At 40.9% G+C, this 21,252-nt stretch overlaps 1 protein-coding gene across 1 annotated transcript in view; it reads left to right on the top strand.

The window, feature by feature from the left end:
* The window catches only part of pum1 (pumilio RNA-binding family member 1), a 97,765-nt gene that overhangs the window by 33,124 nt on the left and 43,389 nt on the right, over positions 1-21,252 (top strand). Inside the window, 7 exon segments of the mRNA XM_063035150.1 lie at positions 4,908-4,976; positions 10,949-11,057; positions 13,570-13,757; positions 14,534-14,697; positions 15,340-15,613; positions 18,126-18,219; positions 20,551-20,670. Of these exon segments, the coding sequence (XP_062891220.1) occupies positions 4,908-4,976; positions 10,949-11,057; positions 13,570-13,757; positions 14,534-14,697; positions 15,340-15,613; positions 18,126-18,219; positions 20,551-20,670 (1,018 nt within the window).

The following is a 21,252-nucleotide window of genomic DNA, read 5'->3' as shown; positions in this document are numbered from 1 at the left end:
AATGACTACCTGTTGCTTTAAAATCTTCATGACCCAACTTCTTAGCTAGCTCCCACCTCATTCGGTTATAGAGGAACACCATTGATTGAGGGCCTCATTAACACCTGGATCCTTACCTTCATGATTTTGTTTATGTGACGTTCCTCAGGTAGGCCCATTCTTCTTGCAGTTTATCTTGCTGATGTATCAAGTGTGTAATTGTAGATTTTGGCACCCCAGTTATCTCTGCCAGCTGTTGACGAGTGGTGTTATGCACATGGCTTTTAATTTGGTCTAGTTGGGTAGTTTTTTTCAGCTAATGTGAAATCTTTTCATGGCAAGAAACACACAAGTTTCTGAAATCAAAATTTTTAAAAAATTATTAGAAACACTGCTTTTTGAATGGATAACAGCTCCTCAGCTCCTCAGCTTCTGATGCTCCATAGAAAACAGTGCAACAGTTCAATCTCCAGTCAAATACTCTCTAATCCAGGCAACATCCTTGTAAATGTTTTTTGCACCCTCTCCAAACTGTCCTCATCTTGTAATGTGACGGCTGGAACTGCGCATAACACTTCTAATGTGGTGTGACTGAAGTTTAATACAGCTGCAACAGACTTTTATATTCAGTGCCATGACTGCTGAAGGCAAGCATCAGTGAGCCATGAACTTGCAACCCAAGAACTCCATTTACTGTATACTTTACCCTTGCATTTGACTTCCCAAGATTCAACACATTAAACTCTACTGCCATTTCTCTGTCCATATTTAGAACCCATCTATATCCTGCTGTATGATTTGGCAACCTTCCTTTATTATCTATTACTTCAATTTATGTCGTCTGCAAACTTGTAATCCTTGAGGAAAGCCGCAGGTCCTAGACTGAGTTGGAGAAGCACCTTTTCTCTACTACCCATTGTCATCCTTGACCAAGCTAGTTTTGGAGCTGGTGTACCTGCTCACCATAGATCCCATGCAACTTAATCTTATACAACCTTGGGTCCACCGTTCCTCGCTTAATGGTATCGGTCCATTGCATAAAAAGGTTGGGATCCCCTGTTCTACACCAACCCTTGTAAAATGGATCTTGACTAAAGTCCCTGTTCACATAGACAGCACCCATTGCTCTGTCCTGTGTTTTAAAAATGTTCTCAGTCTGGAGGTTCGAAATGATTTATAAGCAAAGAATAAAGATGTTCCCCCCCCTTCCCCCCTCTGCCATAATTTTTAAGGGTATTCTTTGCCTGTTCTTTTTATATCAAGTTTGTGGCTTATTGTGGGTATTCCATAAGATATGGGAGCAGAAATAGGCCATTTGGTCTATCGAGTCTGCTCTGCCATTTCATCTTGGCTGATCCAATTTTCCTCTCGGCCCCAATCTCCTCCCTTCTCTCTTTATGCCTTGACCAAGCAAGAATCTATCAGCCTCTGCCTTAAATGTACATAAAGACTTGGCATCCACAGCTGCCTGTGGCAAAGATTTCCACAGATTCACCAATCACCTCTGGCTAAAGAAATTCCTCCTCATCTATGTTCTAAAAGGTCCCCCCTCTATTCTGAGGCTGTGTCCTCTGGTCTTAAACTCTCCCACCATAGGAAACATCCACATCCACTCTATATCAAGGCCTTTCACCATTGGGTAGGTTTCAGTGAGGTCACCTCTCATTCTTCTGAATTCTAGTGAATACAAGCCCAGAGCTATGAGATGCTCTTCAAATGATAAGCCATTCAATCCTGGAATCATTTTTGGGAACCTCCTTTGAACCCTCTCTAGTTTCGGTACATCCTTTCTAAGATAAAGGGCCCTAACCTGCTCATAATACTCCCAAGTGAGGCCTCACCACTGCTTTATAAAGTTTCAACATTACGTGCTTTTATGTTCTAGTTCTCTTGAAATGAATGCTAATGTTGCATTTACCTTCCTCAACTTGCAAATAACCTTTAAAGAATCCTGCATAAGTACTTCCAAGTCCCTTTGCACCTCAGTTTTTTTTGTATTTTCACCACATTTAGAAAATAGTCAATCCTTTCATTTCTTCTACCGAAGTGCATGACCATACACTTCCTGACACTGTTCCATCTGTCATTTCTTTGCCCATTCTCCTCAACTGTCTAATTCCTTCTGTAGCCTCTACTTCCTCAAACTACCTGCTCTTCCACCTATTTTCATATCATCTGCAAACTTTGCAACAAGGCCATTCTATCCAAATAATACAAATCATTGACGTATAATGTAAAAAGAATCGGTCCCAACACAGACCCTTGTGGAACACCACTAGTCACTGGTAGCCAGTCAGAAAAGGGTCCCTTTATTCCCACTCTTTGCCTCCTGCCAATCGGCCACTGCTCTATCCATGCTAGAATCTTTCCTGTAATGCAGGGGTCGCCAACCCTTTTTGCACCGCGGACCGGATTATTATTGACAATATTCTTGTGGAGCTGCCGACCTGTTGGGGGGGGGGAGGGAGGGGAGGGTTGCCAACGGACAAGAGTAGCAGTCACATACGTTGTGTTTACCCCGAGAAAGACTGCTGTGACCATGAAGCCTTGCGCGGGCAGCTGTGTGTGCATGTGTGTACGTGCCAATTTTTTTTTCCTACGAATCGTTTTTGGCGATTCTGTTCGCGGGGGGGAATGGTGTTATTCACGACTGGAATATAGGTGATAGGTCAACTGTGTCACTTATAAGTGGCTCATGCACTCAATTTCGTTTCTAAAAGGGTTTATCTAATGAATTTAATATTAAACACAGCACATATTTTCCTCGCATGAATATAGTGATAAGTTAATAGCATAACATTTTAAGTAACATTTGGATATTAAACACACAGCATATATTTTCCCCGTATGAACATATAAAATCATTGCAACACACCAATATCGCTGAATCAGTGGGAGCCCTGGGCTTGTTTCCCTGCAACAACATGGTCCCATCGAGGGGTGATAGGAGACAGCGATACTTGAAGGGGGTTCCTTGTGTCCAGTCTATTCCGCAATTTAGTTTTCCTTGCATTCATTGCAGAAAAGCTCGCTTTGCAGAGATATGTTGGAAATGGAAACAACATTTTCAGTGCTTTCGTGGCTATCTAAGGATATTTAGCCTTGACTTTGATCCAGAATGCCGGCAGAGATGTTATGTCAAACATACTTTTCAGCCCGCTGTCATTTGCAAGCTCGAGGAGTTGCTCTTCTTCCCGCGCTGACACGGATGACGCGTGCGTAATGACCTCGCGTGCGTTCAAGTTCCAACAGTGGGCGTGACAGGGAATGGGGGAGGTGCAGCTGACTCATATCGCCAAATCATATAGTTTCCTCGTGGCCGGGTAGCACATGCATTGCGGCCCGGTACTGGTCTGCCGGCCCGATGGTTGGGGACTGCTGCTGTAATGCCATGGGTTTGTAGCTTATTAAGCAGCCTCGTGTGGCACCTTGTCAAAGGCCTTCTGAAAATACAAAGTACATAAAATCAACGGCCTCCAAGTACCCTGGATCCTCATCCTTAATAATTGACTCCGGCATCTTCCCGACCACTGAGGTCAGACTAACTGGCCTACAGTTTCTTTCCTTCTGCCTCTTTCCCATCTTGAACAATGGAGTAAAATTTAAAAATTTCCAGTCTTCCGGAACCATTCCAGAATCAAGTGATTCTTGAAGGGTCATTACTAACGCCCCCACAATCTCTTCAGCCACCTTCTTCAGAACTCTGGTGTGTACACCATCTGGTCCAGTTTCCCAAGAATCTTCTTTCAGGGTATGGTAACTTCACATACTTCATGCCCCCTGACACCTGGAACTCCTACCATGCTGCTAGTCTTCTCCACAGTGAATGCAATGTAGCTTTCTGGAAGAAATCTGTTTATATCCCCTACTATTGAATTCAGAGTTGCACATACCATTATTTAAAAACAATTTAAAAAAATTGCTGTATTTTGCTTATTCTATATTAAGCTTGTAGGTGACTGCATGTGTTTTCTATCATTGCCTATCATGCTTTACACGCGAGTGTAAATATCACTGCAGCGTAGACTGAAAGTAATGACTAGCAGAGGATGTGAAGAGGCTTTTCAACTCTCCCTAGATAGATGAGCAGATTGTCATTTGCTGTGTCATTCCTATCGCAGATAAATACAGTCTGTTAATTTGCCATGTTCTAAACTGTCTCCACTTAGCTCAGCAATATTGGGTATACAATGTTTGTCCTAGCCAGTATGGGATTATTTCTTGCAAAGCAGTTCATTGACTGCGTTGTTCTCAAGGATGTCTGGGGAATAAATGGAAGTTCCTAATAAGCCAAAATCAGCATTCTCTTCTCACTAACCAACTGAATCCTGTTCATCATAACTTGGTGTTTTGAATGTTCTTGGCATTCACCATAAGAGTCTTAGTTTCCAAATGGCTCTTGATAAATGGACACTTGTACACCCATTGTTAAGTGAAACCAGAAACTTTACTGCTTTGATGCATTAGGTGTGGCTTTATGCTCTACTTAAATTAGCATTTCTAATATTAGCAATACATGTTTGATGTGTGTTACTAACTTTCATGTCTTGAGAATGGTGTACACGCATAGGTTAAATATCTCCCAGCGAATGAGCAGGCACAATGCAGAGGACCTGCATGGATAGTTATGAGGAGGAAGGTTCTATCCCTTCAGTCCAAATACAAGTTTGTGACTTTAGATTGAGTAAAATGTTTCCTGGCTGGTGAAAACAATTTTTTCTTCTCAGTGGGGATGTACTTGTCTAAATAATTTATTATAAATAAGGAAATAACTTGATCTGGCCCAGTTTTGAGCCCTTTATTGTATAGCAGTTGTGTTACTCTTTTACTGAAGTTACCATTGTATTTGGGTGGCCAATTATATTGTCTGATTCATGAATTCTATGTTTTGTGTCTCATTCTTTCCAATTGGTGTTTTATTTCTTCAGGTACGGTCCATGGATGAACTGAACCATGACTTTCAAGCGTTGGCATTAGAAGGGAGGAGCATGGGAGAGGTGAGTTTTATATTCAGAATGGACGATGGAAAATCACGAAGTATTGATATATATCATTTGACCTTTTTTTGTTTTACTCTGTTTCCTGTCTCAAAACAATACTTTCCTTAAGAATGATTTTACAGATCCGGAATTTCTTACTTCCGTAACTTGGTATTGCAGTCAGAAGTGCCTCATGGTCTAAATTGTTTCTGGTGACTTGGATTAGTGGTTAATTTGTGACCTTACACTTCATTTTCTGTTAGTTTGGCTGTGTTGTTCATGAATTCATTTACAATTTACTTTTTTCTTGATTATGTCTGTGAATGTCTTGTAACAAAAAACTGATCATGGAGTTTGATAGTTAATCAAAGTTTAAAAAGTATTGGTACTTGTAGTTCACTGGAATTGTCTGGTGTGATGCTAAAGTGTACACGAGGGTTCTGATCCGTGTGCCAAGTTAGCTCATCATGTTGGTATGGAAGCTACTTTCGGCCTTTATATTCACTGGGTGGTGAGCTTGGGCTGGTGGGGGGACTCTGCTGTGTTGTGATCTGCACTGGAAAATCCATTTTTGCATCTGCGTTCTCACTGACCTTGAGGCTGAAGAGAGCTGGGCCTAGCGTATCCATATTCACATTTTTTACAGATGTGCAGTAGAGAGCATCCTAACTAGCTGCATCACTGCTTGATACAGAAACTGCACTGTGGCGGATAGGTAGTCAAAACTGCCTGATGCATCACCAGCACCCGCCTACCTGCAGTCAAGGGCATGAAGGGCATGTGTACAGAGAGGTGCAGGAAAAAGGCCAGTAGCATCATGAAGGATCCCACATATCCTGCTCACGGACTGTTTGTCCCACCCCCATCAGCCGGACTACCGGACTCAAAAACAGTTACTTTCCACAAACAGTAAGGCTAATCAACACTTCCACCCAACTTTTCAATGGCCAATGACTCTACTTGTCCACTATTTGAAGCTGTGCAACAGTATTTACAATTGAAATGATTCCCTTCAATTTCAAGCTGAGATGGACCCATATTTTGTTCATGGCCATCTGTATGTATCTGTGCAGTGTTTTGTTTCCTGCCTTAGCACAGTTATGGGCTTACATGGACACCCTGTAAACCTGACGCCATTCAAAACTCTTTCTGAATGGGATCGGTGACTCATTACCCCTGTGACGTAGGCCGTGATTTGTCCTGTTCTTTGTAAACCCTCAAATTAATGCACTACTTCTGTCTGCATGTGTATTCTTAATTTTGCTCAGCACAAAGTTCAGTGATTACTGTGTCTTTATTTGTTAGCTCCCAAACTCTTCCTGAATTCTTCCTAGTTATCCAGTTTTTAAAAAAGATTTCCTTTATATGTTTCTAGAGTGTATGTCTTCCTAATTGCAAACAAATTCCTTAATCCCTAATGCAATCTATTTCTTCCTGTCTTTAGCTGTTTATGATTACAGATTTCTAATACTTGAGTTTTCTTTTTGATTTCTATTTCTTTATTCCATCATTTGTTTTAAATATCATTTGCATGCTATATCAGATTCAGAATCAGGTTTAATATCACCGGAGCAACACACACCAAATGCTGGAGGAACTCAGCAGGCCAGGCAGCGTCTATGGAAAGAAGTACAGTCGACGTTTCAGGCTGAGACCCTTTGGCAGGACTGGAGAAGTGTCTTGGCCCGAAACGTCAACTGTACTTCTTTCTAGAGATGCTGCCTGGCCTGCTGAATCCCTCCAGCATTTTGTGTGTATTGCTTATGTGTGACAGTGCTTCTTTGGGCAGTTTGTTTAAAGGAGTTTGTATAAGTGGGACTGCTGTGTTAGATCTCTCTGTTACTTGGCATGTACATTCATTCTGCTTCTGGCTGCACAGATCAATAAAGTTTGTTTTGGAATGTATTTGTAATACTCTATAGTTTCTAGGCAGTTGAATAAGAAAAGCCGACTTTCTCTGTGTGATTTTGGTGATCGATAAGGAGATGTGGTAGAGGATTCCTTAACATGGAAGATAATTGGAGACGATAAGACTTGGGACCCTTGCCTTTTCAACTGCTTCAGTAATAATGCAGTGTTGTTTACGGGGGAATGCATTTTGAGCACGTTTACTGTTTGCTGCTATTTTGTTGAATGAAATTTCTAATTTTCAATATTGCCATACTCTTTGCGAGTCGTTAATGTGATTCTTTTGTATATAGCAATACTCATGGGACAAGCATGTTAATGGAGGCCAACAGTTCTTTCTTTGAAAGTTTTTCCACTTGATCAGTCATTTTTCATTTTCTAGGGCAGATGTATCCACTGACGCCTAATGCAGTCTTGGTTTAAAACTAGTCTAGTTTTTTTAAAGCATCTGATGGACGTAGTTAACTTTCTGACTCCTAACCTTGTGCTTCTGACCAAAACTTGACAACAGATTCTTATAGCTTACAGAAGAATGATTAACTAATAGAATTATAGGTGTTCTTTCATCAGCTCTTGAAATTCAAGTTAATAGGCTTGTTGTCCCAGTAGGATTCCAGCCTCACTTCAGAATTTCAGCACACAGGCTTGTACTTCAGACAAGATAGCATTCCTTAAGTGGCATCTTTCAAAACAAGTGGTGCTTAATGTTATCTGATGGGGATGTGGTGAGGAGGCTTAATTTATTGTCCTGACTAACATTTATCCTTTGACACTGTTAGATTACATGGACTTGTGCCTTTCTCATTAATTTTTGTGCTACCGCGTTCTGGGATTTTAGCAACGCAAGTGAGTTGCTCTTAAAAACAAATAAGCCCTTCAGCGGTATTTTGGTCTATCCAAGGACATTAGGCCCTATGCTGGAGATACAACGGTTCAAGGTAACCCCAAAATTTCGGTGGATGTTTGCTCCTTAACCATGGATTTGCATACACGTTGATAGCAAAAAGGATCTGGCACATCTTAATAGCTGATTCAGGGACAGTGGATTTGCACTGTGTATAGTGAGCCTTGTTAAACTGCTCTTGAGTAACTTAGGCTATTAAAGTATCTCCTAAAACTGTAGGAGAGTAATGTCTCTGTTATATGGATCTGCTGAACGCTTTGTGCATTTTTTTGACGTGCTTTTTAACCTAGGAGCTGCCAATTTGTGTATGTTCTCTGGGATCCATACTTAAAAGTATTCACAGCATACTGAGTTCAGCATTGTCTCCTTTATCAGCCCTCCTGAGATTATGATCCCAATTTTTCCCACTGGGAACAACTCTTTAGTATCCATCCTGTTGGACTGTTGGAGCTCCCGAAGTTTCAGGAAATAGTTACACTTGCACTTTCAATGAGGTCTATTTAATGTAATAATTCAGATTAATGATTGTGTATTAACAAGTTGGAGACATGTGTCCTGCTTGTACAGATGGCTGCATTGATAAAAGCCACTGTGAATGTCAAAAAGAATGAAATGCTCTGCTGGTTTGGTGTTGGAGTTAACAGTATGAGATGGGAGGTTTATGCTGACCCGAACTTGGGAGTATTAGTTATTTGTCAGAGGTTGGAAATGCTCCATGGAGGCTTAGGCAACACAACCTTTATTCATGTCTGGTGAGATTTTTATTGGGTGTGTATTTGGAACTTTGAAGGAGGGGTCTTAAAGAGTTACAAGGCAGCCTCTCACCAAAACATGCACGTGCAAAGTTGGGAAAAACAGGGGCAGCAAGAGAAACATGCTTTTGGAACTGTTTAATTTTGGGGAATCCCAAAACATCTGCAAAATCAGATGCTTGTCCTGTTCTTCTAGACCTAGTCTTGGAATTTCTATTAGTGGTTTTTGAAGGATGATTTGCATACTGGAATACTGAATGTTTTTCCTCTCCAGTCAGCTGAACTTTCCTTGTGCTCATAAACTGAGCTTGGCATGTTTGGATATTGGCTTCCATTTTCGATACAACTACAGTGACCGGGGGCTATATTGTACTTGTACACATTAATAGGGTGTAAAGTATCGATATGTTATTGTGGAGCTGAAAAGTTGAGATGATTACTGTTTGTTTCATGCATTGTGCTGTGAAAAAAGAGACAGATGATTTGTTGTTTTTGGACTGGAAAACCAACACATGATGAAGTACAGGAGCTGTAAAAGACTTGCACTTCTGTTTCGCTCATCTGGACTCTGTCACATTATGCAGTGCTGGCTCCTCAAGTCTCATTTAACCAATTGTGACAACAGAAAGTTTACTTGTGCATAAATTTGGGGATCTGAAGCTTTATAACAAGCTTGCCCTTTGATATTTTGTAATAAGCAGTGTAGGTGAATGTCTTTTTCTTTGTTTTTAAAATGAAATGTAGCCCAAAAAGATTCAGGATGTAAGGTACTTAGGAAATTTTAGATAGATTGGCAATTCATTTTAGACCTTGATGGTGTAATTTTAAGCCACAGTACTTTTTATCTTAAATATTTATATCACCAGCAATTGAACAAAGTATTCATGACAGTCTGAAGTATTTACTTCGAACCGTCAAAGTGCTATGACTTTGGAAGGTCATTTGGAAAGATTTCACTAAGGTGCCTTGTTTAGAACATAGGGCATTACAGCACAGTGCAGGCCCTTTGGCCCACGTTGTGCTGACCTTCTACCCTACTCTTAACATCAATCAAACCCTACCCCTCCTGCATGGTCCTCTATTTTTCTATCATCTAAGTGCCTATCTCAGAGTTTCATTAATGCCCTTAATGTAGTTACCTCTGTCACCTCCCCTGTTTGATCTAGAATTGGTGTGGGGCTTTTCTGAAAAACATTGCCTGGAGGTACAAAGAGATTTTGCATTTGCCGGAAATTATTCAAAAGTGGCAAAACTATTTGATTTTCTTTCCACATTCATGTTTTGTTTCTGCTATTTGCTGTGCACTCGGGAAAGTTCACTGCTGTTGTAGCTTAGTCACCCGGGGAATATTGCAATTCAGAGTCTAAATTCCTTTAAAGGTTGTGCAGGACCTTGTTCCTCCCAATCACTGAGGCAAGAAATCTTGTTCTAATGAATCTGGCTTGCTTTGAAAGAATGAGGAAGGTTAACCTTCTGTGTTTTGTTTATAGCTTCCTCTTGTGTACTTGTTCAGTAATTCCTTTCGTTTCATTAGCCTTCCATCAGATGCCCACTTGACACAAGTAGGCTTGTAGAATGATGCATCACGCCATCTTGGACATAATTGGAGATCCCTGCTGAAATACTGATGTCAGGAATAGCTCCCGTCCAACTGCAGCATCACAGTTACAGTGACGCTACTATAGCTCGGGCCATTGGAGTTCTGTAAGAAGTTTGTATGTCCTTCCTGTGAGTATGTGGGGTTTCCTCCCGCAGTCCAAAAACATACCATTTAGAAGGTTAGTCAGTCATTGCAAATTGTGGTTAGGCTCGGGTTAAATAGGCAGGTTGCTGGGTGGTGCAGCTTGTTGTGCTGGAAGGGCCCATTCGGCACTGGTTGTCTAAATAAAATAAGTAAATAGGTTACGAATTGAATACGAAACCTTTTTTGTCTGCATGGTTTGGTCACTAACTTGGTAATTTGTAATAACTTTGCCATTCTTGAAAGATTTTTTGGCAAGTGGGTTCTCTAGGAGATTTGAGCGTTCTTTTTGCACTTCTGTACACTGGTCAGTTTATAGAATGGAATTTGTTGGCAGCTCTTTTGAGTTCCCATTTCTACGTTATGGTTAGAACCTAACTTCTGCATTGTATTGGATTTCCTTGAACTTGTTGCATCTTAATGTGTAACTGCTGTCAGCAGTTGGGGTAGAGTCTCGGTCGAATTATCTGGAAGATCGATGTGTGTGTCTGAACCAAAGAAAAGAACTGTTTATTTGCTTATTAGCAAATTACTGTAATAGTTTCTAATTGATTTTAGGATTAATGTGTATTGGTCATAATCTTTCTGTTGCCCTTGTGATTTGATAGGCATTGGGTCTTGCTTGCACTGTCTCAGAAGTGCTTTTTGACAAAAACTGTTACTTTATTATTTTTCTCTTACACAGCAGCTTCTGCCTGGCAAGAAATTCTGGGAGTCTGATGATACAAACAAGGATGGGCCGAAAGGGATATTTCTTGGGGATCAATGGAGAGACAGTGCATGGGGACCTTCAGGTAAGGAGCATGAGCAAATTTCATTTTTTTAAAAAAAAAGTATGAATGCTAAATTAATACCTCCAGCCACTGAGCATTGATACATTCAATTCGGAAGAGAGATAGCTCAGGTGGTTGATGGTTGAGTTGAGTTGTTCTCTGATCTGGGCAATTTACTTGTAAACATTTCATCACCATGTGAGCAGATATCGTCAGTGCGCTGTTGATTGTGGTGTGTCCTCCGAATGCATTGCCTTTATATAATTTACAAACGCATTACTGGCTATAAAGTGGCATGATTGACTCTCCCTAGTTTCTACCCATGAAGAGTGACAGGCGCAAATTCGACTGGGCATCAGTGAAAGCCATGTCATAAGCAAACATGTGGCATCGAAGAGAATTCCTAAAAGTGTGGTTTTCCGCGAACAATCCTGTAAACAAACACGTAGGCCTTGATCCTGTTTATGAACTGATGTGGGCAAAATGCCCGACCACAACACACAAAGTTAGCTAATCAGTGATGAGATTCCCTCACCACATCACTCGAGTTTCTAAAATGACGTCCATTCAGCTGATTTAAAAAGTATATGAAGGCCAAGCATTTGGAGGACACACCATAATCAACAGCACACTGACGATGTCTCCTTGAATCGCGATGAAACGTCAAGTAAATTGCCACGAGCAGAGAACAACTCTACCCAACCATGGATATAAACCTTCTTTTCTGGATTATCTTACTTTTTTTTGTGTTGACATTGAATACAGAGCCATTTAAGTGGTCCGGAACATCTGGAATAGTTGCACAATCTGGACTGTCCAGTTGGAAATCTCTTAAATTTTTATTAGTAAACGTGCCCTCTTTGCTAAATTGAGACTGCACATTTACATCAGGTATGATGACATGCCTTTCCTGATCCTTGGTAAACAAATTATGTTCTTTGCTTTAGTTCTATGTTGAGTCATGGAACTATACTATGCAGAAATCGTTCCTTTTTGCCCAACTAGTCAGTGCCTGACTGACCTAGTCCCATTAGCCTACATTTGGCCCACCTCTAAACCTATCCTATCCAAATATTGTTCGAATGTCTTTTAAACATCTACCACTTCCTCAAGCAGTTCATTCCATCTATGTTGTACCCTCTGTATGGAAAAAAGCTCCCTTTCAGATTGCTGTGAGGTGAAATCAACCTACTGGCAATGATGTGGATCCAGATTTCACCTATTTGTCTTACTTGCAGGGAAACTGAGCTTCAGATTACCCTGTCTCATTTTGAGTATTATTTCTATCTGTGCTATTTTCAGGAGTGTGCAGTTCTTGCCTGGAAATAGTGCTGGTGGCTCTCCTAATGTGTGCAGCCAATGCACTCAGACTGCTTAATGCTGATGATGCGTTACTCGGAGGTGGAGCGCTGCGTAAACCAGCGCTGTGTGGAGTCGTTATGCGTAAATGGACGTGTATGCCTGGTTTTTAAAAAAAATCAAACCTGAGATGTATGATACATTATTTTATGTTTAACAATTAATTTGTGGAGGAACAAACACACAAATAGGCCTAATCTGTACATCTGTGGAGCAGCAACACATCACAGCAGCAGAAGAGGGAAGCAGGTGGTGGTTACACCTTAGAGGAGGGACCAGGCTGAGGGTCCTCCTCTAACTTTAGCTTCTTCAAGTAGCGTCGAGATTTGGCTGCCTTTTCTTAAGTTTCCTCTCATGAAGCAGTTCTCGGGAACAGGAAATCATGTCGAGAACTTTTGCTTCCCAGTCAGGGTAATTAGCAGTGAACTCCATGATTTGTGTGCTCGTGGTGATGCTAGTACTGAGGAATTTTGTGTGAGGTTTCTTGTGGGTGCTTCCTCTCCCCGATCTGGGTCCTCAGATTCAGGCCATTTTGCAGACATTATGTGTGGTGGAGAAATGGAATAATTTGACGAGGGAACAAGAATGTTTACACACGCGGGGGAGGCAGAGCGTGAACTGGTACGTGAATGGCTGTGAGTGGCTTAGAGTGCATGAAGCGCTGTCATTGGCTGATTGGATGTTTACTATAATGGCAGCCACTCAGAAGTTTTAAGTGTTTAGAATGAATTTTTGTCATTTTAAAAAAATTCTTTAATGCATTGAATAACCATCTTGTAATGACTCAGCGTGTGGGGTCTGAGTGTATGAGTATTTGTATTTGCTGTAAGGATTCTCAAATCTGGTATTCGTCTCGAGAGGATTGAATATGTTTGGACTAGAGTTGATCTTAAAAGGAGAGTATTTTTGAACTATTTTACAATGGCTTTTTGGGTTCCAGTGTGGATGGTGCCAAGTTTGGAATTCCCATTTGAAGGGAGCTCCCAGGATTTAATGTTGCAATTTTCTATTTAAAGACGAACATTTACATTTTGCTGCATGCGATTTCATTTGGGGAAACCATCTGTGCAGCTGATTTCCAGTAAACTGTAATGTGGCTATGTGGAGCACTAAAAAATCTCTTCAGTTCTGAGTTGGTGGTTAATAACAGGGACTTGTTCCACTTCTTGCTCAGATCACTCTGTGTCACAACCAATCATGGTGCAGAGACGTCCTGGTCAAGGATTCCATGGCAGCAGCGAAGTCAACTCTGTTCTGTCTCCACGTTCTGAGAGTGGTGGGCTTGGTGTCAGCATGGTGGAGTATGTACTGAGCTCATCTCCTGGGGAAAAACTGGAATCCTGCCTCAGAAAAGGGCCATTTGTAAGTATTGGAAATGTTTGATTTTCAATTATAGGGATAGAGGAACAATAGGAGATGGTTAAATGCATTATTATCAAAATTTGAACAATGAATGTTGTCTGCTATGTATGTTCTTTGTCTCAAGCTTGCCTTGATGCTATCATCTCCCCAACAGCCTATTGTTAGACAACCTCAAATGTTATCTGTGGTGCCAGCTCAAATCACCATCAGTTGCAAGCTGTTTATCGTAAAGTATTCATGTAATAATCTAACATTGATAATTTTCCAGCAGAGGGGTAGATGGTGGTCTGTAAGGTATTTACTTATGTGGCTGATCTTAATTGCCGAAGGTGGTATTTTTCTGTCGGTCTATCTGGTTTAGATCAGCTTTATAAACCTTTTAGGCTTATTTATCTAAGTTAGTATTTCATTAAAACATTTCATTTCGTTTCCATAAGGATCTACTATGCAATTGGTAGCCCTATTCACAAAGTAATTCACTGCTGAGAATTTCTTCTGTGATTGGCATCATCAGTAAAATTGGTCAAAGCTGTGACCTATTTCCTCAGCTATTTAATTTTTTGTTTCACCAGTACGTCATCAGTATGTGTAGTGCTGATGACATCAGAAAGTTAATTGTACTTCCTTGGAGCATTGTGTATGTGCACTTGAGCTCTCCAGGAATCAGAGTAACAGCAGTGATGCTTTGTCACCAGTGCTGAAATCTGTAAAACGCCAGCATGTTAGAATAGTTGGTAAAATGTCCTTTCTGCTTCTTTTTCTCTGCCTTTGTTTAGGGTTCTGGAGATACGGAGGCTCACAATGAAAAAGGAGACAAGAAAGGAAAATCTTCGTTTGATGGGGATAAGATGGGGGACCTGAAAGAAGTAGAAGATGATGGAATTGACAAAACAAATGGCTTGGTGGTGCAAAATGGCATAGATTCTGATAAAGACTTCAGGTATTTGGTAAAATCTACGTGGTTCTTGGTCAGAATTACTTTTTCTATAACCATCAATTATGATATATTTTCATTTTGAAGGGGTTTCAACAATCAGCACGTTTAAACGCCCATCATGTTACATTTAAGAAAAATCCTATACTTCCATCTTGACTTTGTGAGCAGAGCGATTATTAATCTTTTTAATTCTAAAATTATTCAATAACAGAATTATTTCTACTTGCACAATGTAGTCTTCCTGTTAGTGACTTTGTTATGGCTTAAAATAGTTATGGTTTACAACTGCAGAAAGATGGCTGCTGCTCCTGGGGTGGAATTCATTTAGAGCAGGGGCTCCCAACCTTATGCCATGGACCACTAAGCAAAGGGTCTACAGATCCCAAGTTGGGAATCCCTGACTTAGTGGTTCTAAATGTTTCCAGACTTAGTTTTGGTCTAAGGCAGTACTTGATACTAGTTATGAACTTTTGCTTTCAAAACCTCAGTGAATTCAAATCTCAATCAACATTAATTTTTGCATGTTCACTTTGAATTTCCTGTGACCAACTTGTAGTTGTGTAATTGCTGCTAAATGTGCATGTCCTTCATCAGTATGAGATGTTACTTGTGCATAATATTCATGAGGAACTTCTGTTTGTGCAGCCGAACCCCTGGCAGCTGTCAGACCTCTCCAAGCGAAGTGGTGGATCTACTTGGACCTAACCAGAACAATTCAGAAAGCCTGAGTCAGCTGACCAACAGCAACAATGTGAAGCCTACAGAAGATTTCAATAACGTTGAGTCACAGAATGTGCCCTTGGATTCTATGGAACCTGTTGGACTGGATTCGCTGCAGTTTGATTATTCCAGTAGCCAAGTGCAAATGGACTCTGGAACAGCTGCTGTGAGTCTGTTTGATTACAGCTCACAACAACAGGTCAGTTTGTCTTCCGCGCAACCCAGTTTATGTTGGAGAATTGCAGAACTTCCCTGAGCGGAGAGATTAACGTGTATTCCTAATACAAACTGAGGTACCTCAGCCCCTCTTACCCCTATGCCTTTTTATCCTCTGTCAAATAGTGGTGCAATTTTATTTGAACAGCCAAGTTACCATTTAAATAGTTTCAAAATACTGAATGTGTTTTCAATTCTCTAGTGGACTGAAACTGAGTTATTCTGGTGTCGAGGCCCAGAACAATGGCCAGATTTTGAAGAAATATTTTATCTTGGAGACCACAGCCATGAAGTATAGATTAAAGCACTATTTTGCAGAGAGAGCAATAAGAAGGGCATATTGGACGACTGGTGTAGGGGATATAAACTGATCTGAAGACCATGTGTCCTTGTTACAATTTCTTCATAATTGTATATCCCGTTCTTTGCCCTTGAAGCTCATGTTTTTGCACAGAATATGACTGTCATTTTGCTGTGGTTTACATTTTAGCAACGCCTGATACTGTCTTTCCACAATGTTGGCATTCATATATCCTGGAGCATAGCAACAGTGAGTGTGAATACCAGCTGTTTTTCCTGACGCCTGACCTTTAGTCAGAGTTACACAGTGCGGAAGTGAGCCCTTTAGCATAAGGCTAATTGAAGAATATCACTGAGCTGGGAGATGTGTCCTCAATTTGTTTTTACTTCTAAGCGAGACACCCACATGTGACCTGGTGGCATAATGATGTATGTATTCGCCTACTGTTACATATAACATGTAATGAATTATGTCAACAGCAAAGAATGCTTAATCAAACAATATATTTACAATATTCCTCAAATACTAAATACACAACACAGATCACTACCCAAACTTTGCAATGCAGAGTAAAATTTGTGAAGTGGTGCATGCAGTGAGTTTGGTGCTAAGACCTTTCTTGTTTCGAATATATTTTAATGACACGGTTACCGTGGAAATTTGTGGTGTTATGGGTAGTCGGGAAGATGGTTGAAGGCTACCGGAGGATATATTTCAGATGGAAAGTTCTGCAGAGCATTAGCAGAGGAGCTGAATTCTGAGAAATGTGAGGTGATGCATTTTGGAATGGTAGGACACGATTGAATGTTGATGAACAGATAGAGAATGCAAGTTTCAAGTCCACAGTTGATTGAAAGTGGCAAGACAGGTAGGTAGATTTTTGCCATCAATAAGTTGGAACTTTGAATATTAGGAGCAACAACTTAGGTACAGTTGGAGCATTGTGCTTCATGGTAAGAAACATGTGATTGTGCTTTAGAGGATGTTGCCTGAATTGGAAGATTTTAGTGGAGTGAGCTATGGGCTGGGCATCTTTCTCCTGGACTGAAAGTCTATGGCTGTTGCGGTAAGGGTATTATAAGAGGCAAAGTGTAGTTTGTCAGAGTCTCTTTCTTCATCATCATCATCATTATGTGTCCTGTTGTATAATGTGGGCAATCCATTGTTCTCGACAACTTTTTGTACAGAAGTGGTTTGCCATTGCCTTCTGGGCAGTGTCTTTACAAGATGGGCGACCCCAGCCATTATCAGTACTCTAAAGTCTGGTGTCAGTGGTTGCATAATCGGGACTTACAAAATGCACCAGCTGCTCATACGACCATCCACCACCTGCTCCCGTGGTTTCATATGACCCAGATGGGGGGGTTGGGGGCCAAGCAGGTGCTACACCTTGCCCAAGGGTGACCTGCAGGCCAGCATTGGGAAGGAACACCTTACACCTCCTTTGGTAGAGACATATCACCTCTCTGCCACCTGCTGTTTTTTTTTATCAGGGTAGAGATTAAAAAAACAGGAAGTTTAAGAAGAGGGGGAGGAATTTTAAAGGGGATCTGAGTTTTTCAATGTTTGATATCTGCAGTGTTCTGCCAGAGGAGGTGGTAGAGGTGGGATACACTCACTGTTTAAACACTGAATAGGTAAGAGATGGCAGGATGCCAACTTAATACAGGCAAATAGGATTCGTACAGGTGAGCAAAATGGTCAGCAGCAATTGGTAAGATGAGTGGCCTGCTTCTGTGCTGGTTGTTTTTCACCCTAATTAACGCTTACTGTGAACCTTAAACTTGTAGATCTGGAAGTAATCTAGGCACGTGCAAATTAACCAAAGATGATAGGGCTTCAGTTAAACAAAGTTTCAGGTTGGGTAGTATATGGCAGCCAGAAACCATTTGGAGAATAATTTTAATTTACTCTCTGTGGACTTGGTTGATCCTGACTGAGCAAGGTGTTGTTCTGACTGAGGAAACAAAGTTGCTGTTCCTAGCATAAGGGAGATTTTCCCATTCAGCATTTTTTTGAGGGCAGGCAGCCCCAAACTGCCTCTCTAACCCAATTATGCTTCTGTCGGTTTCTTATCGAGAAACGGTAGTTTTAAAATAAGTCATAATAGGTTGGCAAAGCAGCGGCTGAGTTGGTCTGGTATTGGCATAAATATGTTGCATCAGAGTAAAAAAAATTCTTTCATTCTGTTTAGCTTTTCCAGAGGCAGAATGCGTTGACGGTTCAGCAGCTCACAGCTGCCCAACAGCAGCAATATGCACTTGCAGCTGCCCAGCAACCTCACATAGGTAAGGGAAACTTTATATTGAACCTGTCTCAATACCTATACTGCGCCCAACTAAAACAATTAAATTATCATTCATTAGTTGTGAAAATTAAACATTAATACATGTTAAATGTGCAACTGTTGACCTGAATCTTTGATGTCAAATTTATTGAGATACAGCGCGGAAAAGGCCCTTCCAGCCCTTCGAGCTGCGCCGCCCTGCAATCCCTGGGTTTAATCCCAACCTAGTCATGGGACAATTTACTTACCAACCGGTAGGTCTTTGGACTGTGGGAGGAAATCCACACAGCCACGGGGAGAACGTACAAGCTCCTTACAGTCGGTGGCGGGAATTGAACCCTAGTGGCCTGCATACCGTTAAGGGGTGTGCTAACCACTATGCCACCGTGCCGAACCTAAATTTAAAGGAAACCTGAAGAGAAAACTTAACCTTGTAGGTAATTGGTTACTTAATGTGGAGGGTGGGGAAAGAGTGAACAGTATTTAACGACAAAGGTGACGCCCTATTGTTACTTGGAAGTAATCCAATATAATTAGGACCTACACTTCGTTTATAGTTTCATTGCTTTCAGGAGCCACTGAGCTTTCAAGAAGATGAGTCAAATTTGAGCAAAAGTGCTCAAGGGTTCTGTTGAAGTAAAATGTATTAGGTTGGCTCACTAAGTAAATTGTTAAGGGATTTTAAAATCAACCTGTAACCTTTTACTGGATACATGTTGAAACAGATGCACTTGGTTCATCCCAACTCCAATTACTGTGTTTAATTACTGTCTGGTAAATAGAGGGAAATGGCTTCTGAGACATAATTGCTGCTTCACTGTTAAGACTGCAGCTTTTCCATTTGAGGAAATTTTCTGAATTGAATTATGTTGCCACTTCCTATTAGTTAGGTTACAGTCCCTTAAATCGTAATTAATCACAGTGCAGTAGTACTGGGACAACAGAAGGAGCAATGAAATTGTAGTACTATGATGCTTGATTAAATAATATGTTTTTATGCAACTTAATGGATAACCAGCAGGAGAATCCTTGATTTCCTCGACCATTATTTTATGTGTTTTGCTCATAAGAAGTAATAACGTGCATGTCATGGATTTGGGAACCTTCTTCAAAAATAGACCAGTGTGGTACCACTGAACCTTGATAAGATTATAAAGTCCTTAGTTGTCACTCAGGCATTGTTTGTATGTAAGCATTTGGAAGTGATAACATGCTGGAAAGAGTTCTGCATTGAGGGCATTTTGTGCCATAATGAGATCTCGACGAACTGTGACTGGTTGGAGTGGGGTTGTTATGGATTTATCAATGTTTGCAGGTTCACTCCACAGGATGGCTCTGTAGTCTGTCTTGGAAATGCATCGTCCCATACCGTGAGATATAGGAGCAGATTTGCTGCATTTAACAACTAAAGGAGCAGAATTGGCATTCTTTTTCCACTTTAGTTATAATTGGTTGCAGTACACTTGAATCATTCAGTCAGTGGTTCAGCATACATGCCACAACAATTGCTCTCAAGCAAATTAGATACAACGTAATAACCTCCGTTTGGATCCACCGAGGATCCCAGATACTTAGATTTGATTGACAGCTTCTCCCTTCAAATTGTACACACTACCCTTTCTGCTAGGCGAAGTTACCTGCAAGCCCTGTCTCAGCTAAAGCTCTGCGCCCCTCTCTCTACCATTGGCCGTGGACCTCTCTGACATTTCATCCTCGGCTGGATCCACGCCTTCAAACCACCAAATCTTCACCTTCCTTGTGTCCAGGGAAGGATCAGAAGATTACTCAACTCCAGACTGTGAGTCCCACATTCTCCCACCCCGGTTCCAATGGCCCTTCCCCCCTCCACCTTTTTATTTTGGAATTTTCTCCTTTCCTTAATAGTCCTGATAAAGAATCTCGACCCAAACGTCAACTACTTATTTATTTCCATAGATGCTACCTGACCTGCTGAGTTCCTCCAACGTTTTGTGTGTGTTGCTCTGTATTTCCAGAATCTGTGTTTACTATCTAATAGCCATTTGACTACTACTTAAGCTTGAATAACTCCTGTAGAGTGAACATGGGTTTCATTTTGCTACATTTTATGTGCCTGTTCCTGAGATTTTAATTTAAGTTTTTAATGCTTGTAGAAAGAGCTTCCTATAATTTTCTAAATGTTTGGTAGTGTGGTTGCACTTGGAATTAATCAGCTTCAGGTTACATTGCTCAAAGTTCATGTGAGCAATCAGAACCAGAAACAAAGGTAATTTAATAACCCCAGTGATTGTTTAAAACAAGATATGGAGGTGATTCTATGTGATTTTACGTGTTTTATTCTTGTATTACACAGGTATGTTTTCAGCCGGCCTTGCTCCAGCGACATTTGTTCCTAATCCTTACATCATTAGTGCTGCCCCTCCAGGTACAGACCCTTACACTGCAGGGCTTGCTGCGGCTGCAACTCTGGCAGGTAAAACTTTGACAACCATTTCAGTGATCTGAATGAAGGTAATGGCACTACTTGTTTAGTTAGCCCCCTCCCCCTCCCCGCAGCACCATAGAAGGTAAGCGTAAGGAATGGTGTGTAAAGGGGAAACATTCAGTTTGTAATAATTTTTCTGGATGGAAAAGGACATGGAGCGCTGTGAATGGTTTTATCTCATTATGGATACTTTATCTCAATTGCTAGTCTTAGGTTTTTCTTGCACATCCATTTAAATTGATGATGGTCAGCCCACGCAGTGAAGCGTGTTTAGGGGGATGGAGGGTAAGTTTGTCAGTCAGTTTGAAAAGCAGAAATGTCAGTGATTGAGCAGTGAATCACCAGAAGAGGCTGATCAGGCAAATGATGGGAGGAGGTAACGTTCATTAAATGACATTTTGATTAAAATAGAAGTAATTTGAGACCTATCATACAAAGCATTCCTGTGGAGGAATAGATTATTCTGGATCTATGTTGTGGATTTTTTTGTCCTTTTTCAGTAGAGTTTATTCATGCGCCCATCAGTTCCGTCATCTGTCATCTCGTACCAGGATGTTTGAGGCAGAATTA

This window comes from Mobula hypostoma, chromosome 28 (genome assembly GCF_963921235.1).
Source record: "Mobula hypostoma chromosome 28, sMobHyp1.1, whole genome shotgun sequence".
NCBI lineage: Eukaryota > Metazoa > Chordata > Chondrichthyes > Myliobatiformes > Myliobatidae > Mobula > Mobula hypostoma.
Note: the sequence above shows the minus strand (reverse complement) of the source record. Positions and strands in the feature narration are given on the sequence as shown.